We start from the raw sequence: 13,524 nt of genomic DNA on the forward strand, positions 1-13,524 counted from the left end.
CCAAGACCACGGCAATACAGCCCGGAAAACCCACAACAACCATCTCTCATATTCTGCCTGAGTGACTCTTACACAAAGCTGCCTTTTTAAATATCTGTTTAAGATCTGCATCTAACTGTTCTTTTAATCTTGCAGTTCTTTTACATTTTGATGTTTTTAAGATACTGAGGTTTGAGGTCTTCTACTGCTGTTTTAACTTCTTTGGTGTTCTCTTATTCTATTGTTGTTGCTGTTTTCCTTTGTATTGTGTTTTTAAAGCTTGATTAATGTATGGATTTTATTTTTGTAAGCTACCTTGTAAATGCCCTGACCTGGATAGCCCAGGTGAGCCTGATCTTGTCAGATCTCAGAAGCTAAGCAGGGTCGGCCTTGGTTAGGGTTGCAGAGGTAGGCAATGGCAAACCACCTCTGTTAGTCACTTGCCATGAAAACCCCTCCAGGGGTCGCCATAAGTCAGTTATGGCTTGAGGGCACTCTCCTCCTCCACCACCACCATCTTGTAAATACTTGTATGGAGAGGCAGAATTGAAATATTTTTAATAAATACGTTTCCAAAAAAAATGGGAAGTCTTCAGCCCATTAAATAATGCTGGGGAATATGTGCAAGAATCATACATCAGTGTAGCTTTGTCACTTTAAGCACAGCCAAGTTTACTTCCAAGTTGCTACTTTTATAAAATAGTTTCAATAAAAAGCCACATCTGATGGGAAGATTTTACATTTGTTTTTCCATATGTACATTAAGATCTGAAGTTGGTTAATTGGAATATCAGAAAGGCTATTCCAGTTCATAGAAAAATGCATCTGGGCAATTTTTTCTAGTCACAGAAGTAGCTGGTACAGTCTTTGATGTGTCCTCCCTTCAGATGTTACACTACTCATGCAAGAATACTGCTTATGAGCAGAAGGGCCAGTGGGCTTCAATAATGTCTTCATACTCTAAATTCCACTGAACATTGTATGAATGGAGATTTCATCTCCACTTACACATGGAAGAAATGAATTCAAAGGAGAAAAAGTGATGGCTAAGGGCCAAGCTACAAGTGACAAATGACACTTGAATGGCAAGTGAACAGACTCACATGTATTCCTCCCTGTTCACTTGTGCTCCATTTGTGCTTCACTCGATCACGTAGGGCAAGTAAACAGGGAGGAATACACGTGACTCTGTTCACTTGCCATTCAAGTGTCATTCATCACTTGTAGCTTGGCCCTAAGAGAGATAATTTAAACCCAGATCTCCTGGGCACACCTGTACACTGAACTACACCAGTTCTTGTTTGTTAATTCAAATTAAGTTAGAAGGACTTCAAAACTAGACCTTATATAGGATTTTTTTTTTCATTTTAAGCTGCTCAGCAGCATTCAGAATGGCCAAATATAACCTCTACAACTCTAACTTACTATCCATGAGCTTACCATGTTGTGCCTGAAAAACCAGTCAAATATGTAGTACAATCTATTAAATTTAACTTCTTAAGAGCTTGTAGGCTTCCATACAATGCCGTCAATGATCTTGTACTGTTTCCTGTTGTCATGATTGCCACAACTGGAATCTAAAATACAGAAACAAGGCAAGAGCACAGAGAGATAACACAAGTTTGGGAGGAAGGTAAACATTTAAGTGAAGCCTTGTCCATTCTTCATGTTACTAATATTGGCACAAAAAAGGTCAAGGAGAACAAAATATTTCGTAATTTAAAAACATGTGATGATGGGTATGCCACAAGGACGCCATTATACTCCCTGTTCATATGGCACGTACGATGAAGGCTCTAGCTGACTGCTGTGGTATGATGAGATCTAGAAAAGTCATTGTGAAGCCAATCCATTTTTGGGACAAAAATACCATCAGTATTTTTGGTACCTCCTACCTGGTGGAACGCTCTGTCTACCAAGACCAGGGCCCAGCAGGATCTACTATCTTTCCGCCGGGCTTGTAAGACAGTGTTGTTCTGCCAGGCTTATGACTGGCAGGAGGATACAACATCTACCCCCCTCCCATGTGAGAGCTGCCCACCACTGTTCTTAAGCTGCTGCTATATTCAATTGTACTGTTGTATTATTTGTTATTGATTGTATTGCCACCATGAGGAAAAAGAGTGCTATTTTTTTAATGATATTTTTGTATGATGCTTTTAAATGTTTTAATATGGAATGTTTTAAATGTTCTTAATGTTGTTATCTACCCTGAGCCTGCTTGCAGGGAGGGCAGAATACAAATATGATATGAATAAATAAATAATAAATAAATAAATAGTATGGAAACATGCTTACAAGTTGTTAGCAAGAAAGGAACAAGTAACTGATAAAGGAGTGGCAAAGTATGGGAACATCATGTTGATTTGTTGTTATAAGAGTTCAAGAAGATGAAGAATTATCATGGGCTACATTCTGCATGATAATTTACAGTGGAGTCAGATATTACTTAATTACTTTATGTACAGTCCACCTTTCTCATTAAGTCTCAAAGTGGACTACAGGATCTAGACAACACAATCAGACTGCACAAGACAACCAGTGAACAATGCAATAGGACTAAGATTACAGAATAAGAGAACAATGTGAACAACAAACCATCTAAGGCAAGTATAAACAATACTGGTGGTGGAATTATAAGGTAAAAACAATGCCGTGAAAGCAGGTAATACCTGCAATGAACATTGCAGTAGTCTACCAACCAACTCCATCATAAATGTACCCTCTGGGGCTGTTCATCCTACTACAGGTCTACTATCTTTTTAAAAATGACCTTTTGAACATTACCATTTTGCACATTCTATGGAAGGACAAAAGTTTGGGAACCTTCCTGGCCTCCTCAGGCATGTACTCTCTTCTTTAGCTGGACAGTACTCTCTTCTTCCATGGTGCAATATCTATAAATGGTTTCCTTTCCTTGCCTACAGACAGCCCCCCAACCTTAAACGACTTCTCACCCACAATCATGAATCGGCCAGCAGAGTCACCAGCACAGGTACCAGGCCCTGCAACAAACCCAGATGCCAGCTCTGCCCCTATATCTACCCAGGGAATACAATTACAGGACCCAATGGCATCAACCACACTGTCTCTGGCTCTTACAGCTGCTCATCCTCCAATCTGATATATGCCCTCATGTGCCAACAATGTCCTTCTGCTCTGTACATTGGACAAACCAGCCAACCTCTACGCAAAAGAATAAATGGACACAAATCTGACATTAGAAATGGCAACATCTAGAAACCAGTGGGAGAACACTTCAATCTACCAGGACATTCCATCAAAGACTTAAAGGTCGCTGTAGTTCAACAGAAACCTTTCAAAAACAAAATCCAACGGGAGGCTGCTGAACTGGAATTCATATGCAAATTTGACTCTGTCAAGCTGGGGCTGAATAGGGACTATGAATGGTTATCACATTATCACAGGTAACAGATTTCCTTTACAGAGGCGGGGTCTGGGGGAGCCCAGTGGCACCTGGTGTGGGCTTCCAGGGACCACAGTTCTCTTTGTCAGATGCATCTGACGGGGATAGCTGTGGTTATCGAAGGCTTATACTACATTGGAATTGGATGGTCTGGTTGTTTTGTTGCTACAAACCAACACAAACTCCTTTGAAGCCTCACACAAGCCAATTAATCTCCACTCCAAAAGGAGATGTTTACATTTACTGGCAAAGGAATGTTTTGGTTGAACCCTCCCTCTCCCCCCCTAACTGCATCTTCTCTCTCCTCCTCTCCTCCCCCCTCCTCTTCTATATTTGACCAGTTTCTGTTCCATGCATCTGACGAAGAGAACTTGATTCTCGAAAGCTTATGCTACAATAAAATTGGTTAGTCTTAAAGGTGCTACTGTACTCTTTTTGATTTTGCTACTACAGACTAACACGGCTAACTCCTCTGGATCTATAAATGGTTGCCTCAGTCCTAATTGCACAGCTGCCTTAATTTTTGAGGCATCATCACACATTGCTACAGGGCATCCATTAGGAGGTCACTTATGTACTAACAAGTTCTCTCTGTCTTGGCCCTACAGTCACTACAGCCCATCTCCTTTTGTGACACTTATATCTTTTGTATCTCTCACGCATTCTCGCCCAACACTAACGAACTTTTAATGTATTATAACTGCCCTTGCATCCCAAACTGAAAACATGATACTCAGAAAATTTGTTAAACTAAGTTTTATTAATAGACGATATCACTATTATCTTAGCCCTTTTATGATAGGGTTTTCCTAACCTGGGCTAAAAGCAAGCAGGCAAACCCAGCCTGTCTCAGACTTCACTTCTGTAATACTGTTGTGCCTCATTTCTGATCTTTGGCACCTTGTTCTTATTTTTTATAATTATTATTGGTATATTATATTCCTGGATCTGTGTCTTTGCATAATATTACATTGACCACGGAGGAAGGCCTTTAAGGGCCAAAATGTGTTCGGTCCATCTGTTATTTGATAGTCCATCCATTGTCTATGAGATAGTATAAATTTGAATGTATTTGTTATTGGTCATTGGGTATTCCATCATTGTGTATGAAATATTATAATATTGTATGTATCTGTTATGCAGTCTGATATTCAGACTTTCTGCTTTTTAAATATTTAGTTGTTATTTATGTGTACATTCTATAATAAATATATGTAATTTTGTAACACTTTTGTAAAGTTAGCTTGACCTTCCTATTCCGCACACAAAAACATATATGCCAAAAGAGGGGCCTGGCAGTTGGCAATAGGGTTCAGGTAAAGCCCACGGGAACTTTAACCAGTTCTGTAACTGGTTAGTTATGAGAAGTTGGCTTGGGCAACTATCCTTAAAGTGCTTGCTATTTTTCAAATGCTTTTGTGCCAACAACTTGCATTGCTTCTGTACCCTCTACTTAGGACCCAACCAGTCATGGATTCAATATCTCCCCTCCCAGCAACGTAAAACAGGAATGCATGAACACATGAAGTTGTCTCATACCAAGCTAAATCCATGGGGTAGCACTATCACTATTGTCTGCTGTGACTGGCAGCCTCTAACCAGAGTCTCAGACAGAGGTTTTTCACATTAATTTCTACTTCATCCATCCTGCTGGAGTTTCTGGGGACTGAACCTCAGATTTTCTGTGCGCAAAGTACATTCTGTAGCTGAGCCATAAGGAGTCATCCCTTTAAACCAATCTGAGATGTCACCAAATCTCTATAAACAATCTGACAAAACAACAACAACAAAACCCTGCTTGCCCCCCCCCCAGCAACTGGCAACTCCCACATTGCCATGCAAAGAGGAGGATGGGTGGGTTGATGCAGTTAACAATGACGACTAAACATGCCTCCAACCACTTCTCCCATTAAGCTAAGGAACATGAGGTACCCAACCAGGTTACGATCCTCCAAGGAGTTTCATCCTCCATTTCAAAGTTGGGTGGGGGCAAAAACACCCTTCATGCTTTTCCAATTGTATGCTTAGTCAATTACTTGGCTCTAAAGCCTCTGAAGCACCATCTCTGTGTTATAAAAGTAATTGCTGCTGCTGGCATTGTGATGGAAATGCACAGGGATATTCAGAATTCTGTACCACATACCTCATGGTCCTGCAGGTCCCTTTCTAGTCCGAGAACTTTTTTCAGTGCCCCAGCAACAATGTTCTTTCTTTTGCCAAGGAAATCTTGCTCTTGTGGACACAGGTCATACCCCAAGCGCACATCTAGGACATTCTGACTGGAATACCAACAAAGACAAACAGGCTTGTGCATTGTATCTGGTCATTTAGAAGACATTTTACAACTTGAAAGTGTAACTGATCCAGGTATTTCTCTAAGACTGGAATTTGGAGACATGTTCCCAACAATACTGCAATAAACAATTACTGTAAAGTATGACAGAATAAGAATTACAGGGTTCTAGATCAAGACAAGATTCTCTAGAAAAGTCAATAATACTAGGGAAAGCGGAAGCCAGCAGGAAAAGAGGAAAACCTAAAACAATATGGCTTTACTTAATAAAAGAAGCCAAGTCCTCCAGTTTGCAAGATATAAGCAAGTCTGTTAAGATGTTCTAAAGGTCTTTCATTCATAGGGTCTCCATAGGCTGGAGGCAACTTGACGGCCCATACAGACACAATTCTTAGTGAGAGAGTTGGTGCACCTAACAGCTTGAGAACTGTTTGTAATCACACTTCTGTGGTGTTGTTCTGTTTAATGCCGGCTATATTCAGGAGTACTATGGAAAAGGTTGCACAATGTTTGTCCACTGCCTTGTTAAAAGCAATTACAATTTGCTACCCTGTAATTTTTATTCTGTCATATTTGTCTTTTTGGCTGTCCATGGTATCCGCAAAACTTTCTTCCAGCATCACATTTCAAATGAATCAATTTTCTTTCTGTCAGCTTTATCCTTAAGGATCTTTTCTAGTTATTTTTATTTATTTATTTATATTTATTTCAAATTTCTATTCCATGCTCCCCATGAGCAGACTGAGGGCAGATAACATATTAAAATACAAAATACAATAAAAACAACATATTAAAATACCATAAAAATCCATACACATTTAAAACAGGATGGTGGACAGCCTTCACAGGGAGGGTTAAGATTTTATACACCCCCCTTTTTTTTCAGACTGGTGGAGGCCCAGCCTCAGCCATATGCCTGGTGGAACAACTCTGTCTTCAACCAACTCTGCTTCAACCAACCAGTCACAGCTGCAAAAGCATGTTCCAGGACATCTGGGGCTGAGCCGGGCCGTCTGTCCATCATCAGATACAATTAAGTGTCATCTGCATATTGATGACACCGAAGTCCGAAACCGCACCAACTGGGCAAGGGGGCGCATGTAGATGTTAAACAATAATGAGGAGAGTATTGCTCCCTGTGGGACCCTGCACACCAAAGGGTGGAGGGATGACAATTTCTTCCCAAGCGCCACTCTCTGTCCCCAACCATGGAGAAAAGAGACAAGCCACTGTAAGACAGTCCCTCGTATCCCCACATCGGCGAGGCAGTGAGTCAGAAGATCGTAATTGACTGTATCAAACACTGCCGAAAGATCCAATAATATCAGCAGCGCTGAACTGCCTTGATCCAGATGTCTACGAAGATTGTCTGTGAGGGCGACCAGTGATGTCTTCGTCCCATGTCCCAGATGGAACCTGGACTGGAAGGGGTCTAGGGCCAAGACATCCTTCAGGAAGCCCTGAAGCTGTTCCACCACCGCCTGCTCAATCACCTTTCCCAGAAACGGGAGGTTCAAAACCGGGCGGTAATTCACTAGGTTGGTGGGGTCCAGCAATGGTTTCTTTAAAAGAGGCCTCACCACATTGTTCCCTCACAGCTGCTCTTCCAAGTCTCAATCATTTTCTGAATTCTTGGTTGCAGTCTCCCTTTTGGTTGATGATTGAGCCAAGGAATAAAAAATCTTGAACAATTTCAATTTCCTCATTTTCAGTTTTAAAATTGTATAATTCCTCAGTAGTCATGACTAAATTCTTGTTAAATTGATAGAAACATTTAAAATATTTAGTGACCATCACTGATTATAGGTATAGTATCCATAGCGCATTCAACAGATTATTAGCTTCCATTTTCAATAGAATAAATATCCTGCTTTTAATGGATGAACACACTGCTAACTACTAGGAATAATTTCCCAATAGATAAGGAGAGAAAATAGTTCATATTATAGTGATAATCATCTAAAAATGGTGGATCTCTTACCAGTCTTCTGTCTTTACATGCAAAGCAAATTCATTGTTCTGAGAATATAGAAAACAGATAAAACTTACATAATGCTATTGGAGTTTTTTATTCCCAGTAATCCCTTTTAACAGGGATTCTCTACCTTGTTGAGCCTGTGGACTCTTGGATTTTTGAGAAAACGCAATGGGTGCCACCACAAAATGGTTACCATGATAGGTAGAATTAGTCACAAAATGTCTGCCATTAGTAGGGCATTTACCAAATTTTCAGTTTTCAAGGCAAGCATCCTCCAACAATGCATCAATACAGATTATATTGCTTTGAATGGGCTAAGTTTGAGTTAGTACAGAATGCTGCAGCCAGAATGTTGACTTGAGTGGTCACAGGGACCATATCACTACAGTCTTGTTTAGAGACATAAAGGCCCAGGGGAAAGGGAAAATTCAGAAAAAACAATTTTTTTATTTTTTCCCCCAAGCACCCTCCTCCTCATTTTCTTTCTTTTTTTTAAACCTTATTTAAAAGAGCGGGAAAAGGCATTTGAAAGTGCATAAAGAATCTTGAACAGAATAATAGATTTAAGCTATAAGAAAAAATATAAGCAATATATATATATATATGACACAACAGGATTTCATATTACTCCTCTCCCTCTCCTTAATTACTTATACCCAAAATTGTATACTCAACATTCTGTATTCAGTTATATATATCACATTTTATATTCAACATTTTATTATCTTATTTTTATAATTGATCTATATTCATGTTAACTATTCCTGATTTTTCTTAATTTCCAGCTACATATTTAAAGAAATCTCTCCATTTTTCCTGGAATTCCTGTGTTGGTCTGTTGTGCATATAAGAAGTTAATTTATCCATAGAGGCAAATTCATACAATTTATTCATCCAGTCAATCACATCTGGAAAAATTCTGTCTTCCATTTTGCTGCATATACAACTCTTGCAGCTGTTACCAGATACTTAAAAAGTTCACCATGTGTTTTGGTAATATTACTCGATAAGATATTTAATAGCATATTTTTCGGATTCAACTCAAAGTGAAACTTTAATCTTTTACATCTCTTCACGTACTTTTATCCAATATCTTCTCATCCTCTTACATGCCTACCACATATGATAAAATGTTGCATCTCTGCATTGACATTTCCAACACTGCCCACTACAGTCTTTATTGGTTCTTGCAATGTATTTAGGGGTGGTATACCATCTGAAGAATATTCTCTCTCAGCAGTTAACAGTCTGTAAATTTGAGTTCTTTGGTCCATAAATCCTCCCATTGGCTCATATAGATGTTTGCCCCAAAATTTTGCATCCATTTTATCATACAATTTTTAACTTGCTCCATTTCTGTGGTGTATTGCAATAGAATTTTGTATATTTTTTCCTAGTAAATGCTTTGAATCTCCACTGATTAGTTGTTCAAACTCTGTTTTCTCTCTTAATCTGCCATCTTCTTTGGATGTTTTTTAAGTTGTTTTTTAAGTTTGGACACTATCTGATAATAAATCAACCATGGAATATTTTCCCCTTGTGCTTGAATTTCCTGCCATGTTTTTATATTTCATTGTTTGTCCATCATAAATTCATAGTTTACATAATCAGTTCTGTTTCTTGTGATTACATCATAATAGGCATCTAATGGTGATGCCAGTGGCAAAGTTGGCAGGCTTAATCTACTTCTACATTGAAACCATATTTTAAGTAGCCCATCTCTCAAAATATGAGTACTATCTCCCCATCATTTTCTGATGGAAAAATTGGAAATACTGAAAAAAACTCCTATGAAATACTTTATCTTTTAGAACAAATGAACTGAATTTAAATACAAGATTTGCAAGATGTAGACATGTACAGCTCTTAAATCCAAGATGCATTTCTGCACCTAGCAGGCGTGAAAGAGCAGAGAAACTTTTTTCAGTTTATGCAAACCTCAAGATTTCTGAGCTTCATGAGGATAAAAAAATGAAGGCTCAGAACCAGAAGTTTCAGAAACTGATTCTGATTGCTAAGGTACAGTGCAGCTTGATTGGGCAGGAAGGATGTTGCAAGGAATGGCATCAGGATGGAAAAATACCATTGCATTTTCTTTGCAACACCCTGCCTACCTAATTTGGTTAGTGGTTAAGAGTGGCAGGACTCTAATCTGGAAAACCATGTTTGATTCTCCACTCCTACGCTTGAAGCCAGCTGGGTGACCTTGGGTCAGTCACAGATATTCCAGAGCTCTCAGCCCCACTTACTTGCAGGGTGATTGTACTTTGTAAACTGCTCTGAATGGGTGTTAAGTTGTCCTGAAGGGTGGTATATAAATTTAATGTTGTTGTTGTTGTTAATACATGGCACTGTACCTTTGCACTGTGACACCCTTCCTTGCAACATCCCTCCTACTTTCTGGTTGATATATAAATTTCCATTCCTACTTGCATATGACTAAGAGAGCTTTGACTTTCAAAAACATATATCCTGAAAATCTTTTCAGTTGTCAAGGTGCTACTGGACTAGAATCTTGCTGTCCTGCTGCAGGCCAACATGGCTATCCACCAGAAACTGATTCTGATTAGAGACTAGAGGTGCTAATACTTGTATTTTTAAATATGACTAATTTTATGCATGCCCTGATCTAGGTAGCTCAGGAAAGCCCAATCTTGTCATATCTTGGAAGCTAAGCAGGGTCGGCCTTGGTTAGTAATTTGATGGGAGACCTCCAAGGAAGACCAGGGTCTTTATGCAGAGGCTGACAATGGCAAACCTCCTCTGTTGGTCTCTTGCCTTGAAAACCTCAGCAGATGCCACCATAAGACAGCTATGACTTGAAGGCACTCTCCACTACCAATTCTGTGCATAATGAAAATGCTATAATGTATATGCTGCTAATATACTACTGAAAAGTTCAAAGCTTTAATGTTATAGTTTAACTACATATCAAAATATGTTATTAGTTTTATTGTGTGTCCTTTCCTGACCAAACAATACATTTTATGTTATTTACTACAAAGTTTGCGGTTTCTGTGTTTTTCCCCATACTTTTCAGATAAAAAAGATTAAAGTACGTCAGCTTGCAGTTCTATCTCAAGTATTGGGTATATTTGCAATTTTGCTTGTAGAAAACTAAGGCATTTGTAACTCTTAAATTCCATAACTATATCAAATATTGTAATTTTATATGCCAAGTAAGTTATAAAGGGTTATTTTATGTTGTCAAAGCAGTAAAATTAGTTTAGGTTTCATAGGACAGTATTGTTTAAATAGCCTGCTCCAGGACTATTTTAATGACTTTTTAAAAATTATTATTGATTTTATGTTTTTATGACTTTTAATGTATTTTTTTAATGTTGTTAGCCTCCCTGAGCCCATCTGTGGGGAGGGCGGGGTATAAATCAAATCCAATGAATAAATAAATAAATATTGCATATATTTCAATTTCCTCCCAAATGTCTTCTTTTTTCCAGAAAAATAAAACCAGAAGAAATCTGGGGGTTTCTCGATGACTTCAAAATTTTGGGAAATTTTACATCTCTTATATTTTACCATCTACACTGGCTCCTAATTTGCTTCCAGGCCCAATTTAAAGTGCTGGTATCTAGCCTATTCTAAAGGAATCAATTAGAAGGCAATATACAAGTTGACAACTTATTCTTGCCATATACTCTCACCTCTGCTAGCATAATCTTTTTCTTTGTAGGAAGTGAATTGATCTGCACTTTCAGGGATCCTTCTTCTCCATTACCGGCATATTGGCCCTGGAAAAAAATAAATATGGTTTTCTGCCAGGAAGATTGAAATTGCATATCCATGCATCTGTGAAGATGCAGGGATTGTTTTATGGTTAATGCTAAGCAAGCTGTTAAACAACGTACAAAGGCATAATCTAGATCCTTTTTTGGTAGTCTAACATCCAGTGTTGGCTGTTTATATTTCACATAATGGAATGCAGACTGCCATGTAGGACTAATACAAAAATCAGAGCCAAGACTACGTTTCTGGTGTCCTTCATGTGATCCTTTTACCGTAAGGGATAGTTCTTGCTCTGAAAAAGAGAAAAGATTTGTAAGAATTTTCTGTGCTAAACTCAAAAGTCTTTACAAAACCAAATCTGCTCCTTAAAATCATGCATGCAATTTATTTACATAAATATTCACTGAATTTTTAAATTCCACCATGCCAAAGCATATGGCAGTATTTACATTTATAAAATGATCTAGAATATTAACCAATGGAATACTCCAAGGCTCTTGCCATTCATAACTTGTCTTGCACAATAACCTGTATGCCCTGCCTTTAACAACACATCCAGCCTGTTCAATTGATCCAGCTGATCTCTACATTATGAATACAAATGTATATTCAGAAGTACACCTGCATGTGTTGCATATATATAGTCCTTCATAGATGGATGTTGGAACACACGCACATACATTCACGATGATGGACTTCATGAGAAGCTAATTTAAAAAACCCTTCATTACTGTAAAATTGTAAATAAATATCCAGTAAATTGAAATGTAAACTCAAAAGAATTAGATTTTTCCCTCTCTCACTATTTCTTCTAGCTTAGCTTTATTAATTTATACTCCACCTTTCTCCACAATGGTGACCCAAAGCAGCTCACATCTCCTTTTCTTTATTTCATCTTCCCAGCAACCCTGTCAGGTAGGTAGGCTAAGCACGTGCCACTAGCCTAAGGTCACCAGTGAGCTTCCATGGCAGAGTGGGCATACAGGTAGTCTGAAACTCTGATCACTACACTACATTTGTTTTCATGGGGGAGGGGCTGCTGTTGAACAGTAGCAAGCAACCAGTCCTAGGTAAGTCATGCAAGTTGCAGGGTAGCAGGTTGCCCTTGATTGCTGCTAGCCCTGGCTCTGATAAAGCCAAAACAAACCTGGAAAGCACCCTCCTCCTGCCCTTTACTGACAGAAACAAAGGCTTGAAGGCTGCAATATTGTTGTGGTTGCCTAGCAACAGCCACTGAGGGCTCTGTTTATTATTTTGGCATGCTTTAATACCCACTTTTTTTAGATTTCAGATTTTTCTGTAAACCTGGGGGTTTTCTCAGGTTTGTAGAACAATCTGGCTTGTCTGTCCATGTCCTCAGTCTCCAGATGTAAATATCCACAGATGGAGCCATGTTGAGAATGAGATACATTGATGATGTTATGCAGTTTAACTGGTTCTTAATTTATTTAAAATTATTATGTCCCTTTATCTGAAATATTCTTTACAAAGACCATGGCTGTATTAAAACAGTATAATTTAGTAAATTATATAATTATAAATTATAATTTAGTAAATTATAATGAAATTACAATCTTACTTGTTTTTTGTGCCTTTTTTTCCTGCACTTCACATTCCAAACAGCAAACTTGGCGAGACTGGAAATCCAACAAGAAAATTCAAAGTTCAGAATCTAATTTCCATTTTATCGGTATCACCACTACCACATTAGTAGGACAACACAAGGACAATTCCTGTTTGGGCAGGAATTATTCTCTATAAAAACTGTAAATTCATGCAATGATATTTTTGCCTAATGAGTACTGAAGGGTAAATGTATTATAAGGAGCTATTACAGTTTCTGGTTGTAATAACTACTTAAGTTGGATTTCTAAAAAAAATAGATAGGAAAAAAATTTGAAATAGGTTAACCACTGGTTTATACTTTTTAGGGATTGTTTACATTTTAGAACATATGTTGTTAAGTAGAATGGGTGGAATTTGCTCATTTTTTCATTGTAATGAGTTCTTGTAAGAAACAACGGAAAACAATTCATTGACATGGATGGTAAATCACAGTTAACGTATTGTCCATTTCTATTGAATTCTTCTCTCTATATTGCC

At 38.2% G+C, this 13,524-nt stretch overlaps 1 protein-coding gene across 1 annotated transcript in view; it reads right to left on the bottom strand.

The window, feature by feature from the left end:
* LOC129323399 (cytosolic phospholipase A2 epsilon-like) overlaps positions 1–13,524 on the bottom strand; it is an 85,359-nt gene that overhangs the window by 40,504 nt on the left and 31,331 nt on the right. The window contains exons 5-10 of the mRNA XM_054969932.1: positions 13,001–13,058; positions 11,544–11,713; positions 11,340–11,426; positions 7,681–7,718; positions 5,550–5,685; positions 1,420–1,556 (exon numbers count right to left, since the gene is read on the bottom strand). Of these exons, the coding sequence (XP_054825907.1) occupies positions 1,420–1,556; positions 5,550–5,685; positions 7,681–7,718; positions 11,340–11,426; positions 11,544–11,713; positions 13,001–13,058 (626 nt within the window). The remainder of the gene's footprint in view (positions 1–1,419; positions 1,557–5,549; positions 5,686–7,680; positions 7,719–11,339; positions 11,427–11,543; positions 11,714–13,000; positions 13,059–13,524) is intronic.

This window comes from Eublepharis macularius, chromosome 2, assembly GCF_028583425.1.
Source record: "Eublepharis macularius isolate TG4126 chromosome 2, MPM_Emac_v1.0, whole genome shotgun sequence".
NCBI lineage: Eukaryota > Metazoa > Chordata > Lepidosauria > Squamata > Eublepharidae > Eublepharis > Eublepharis macularius.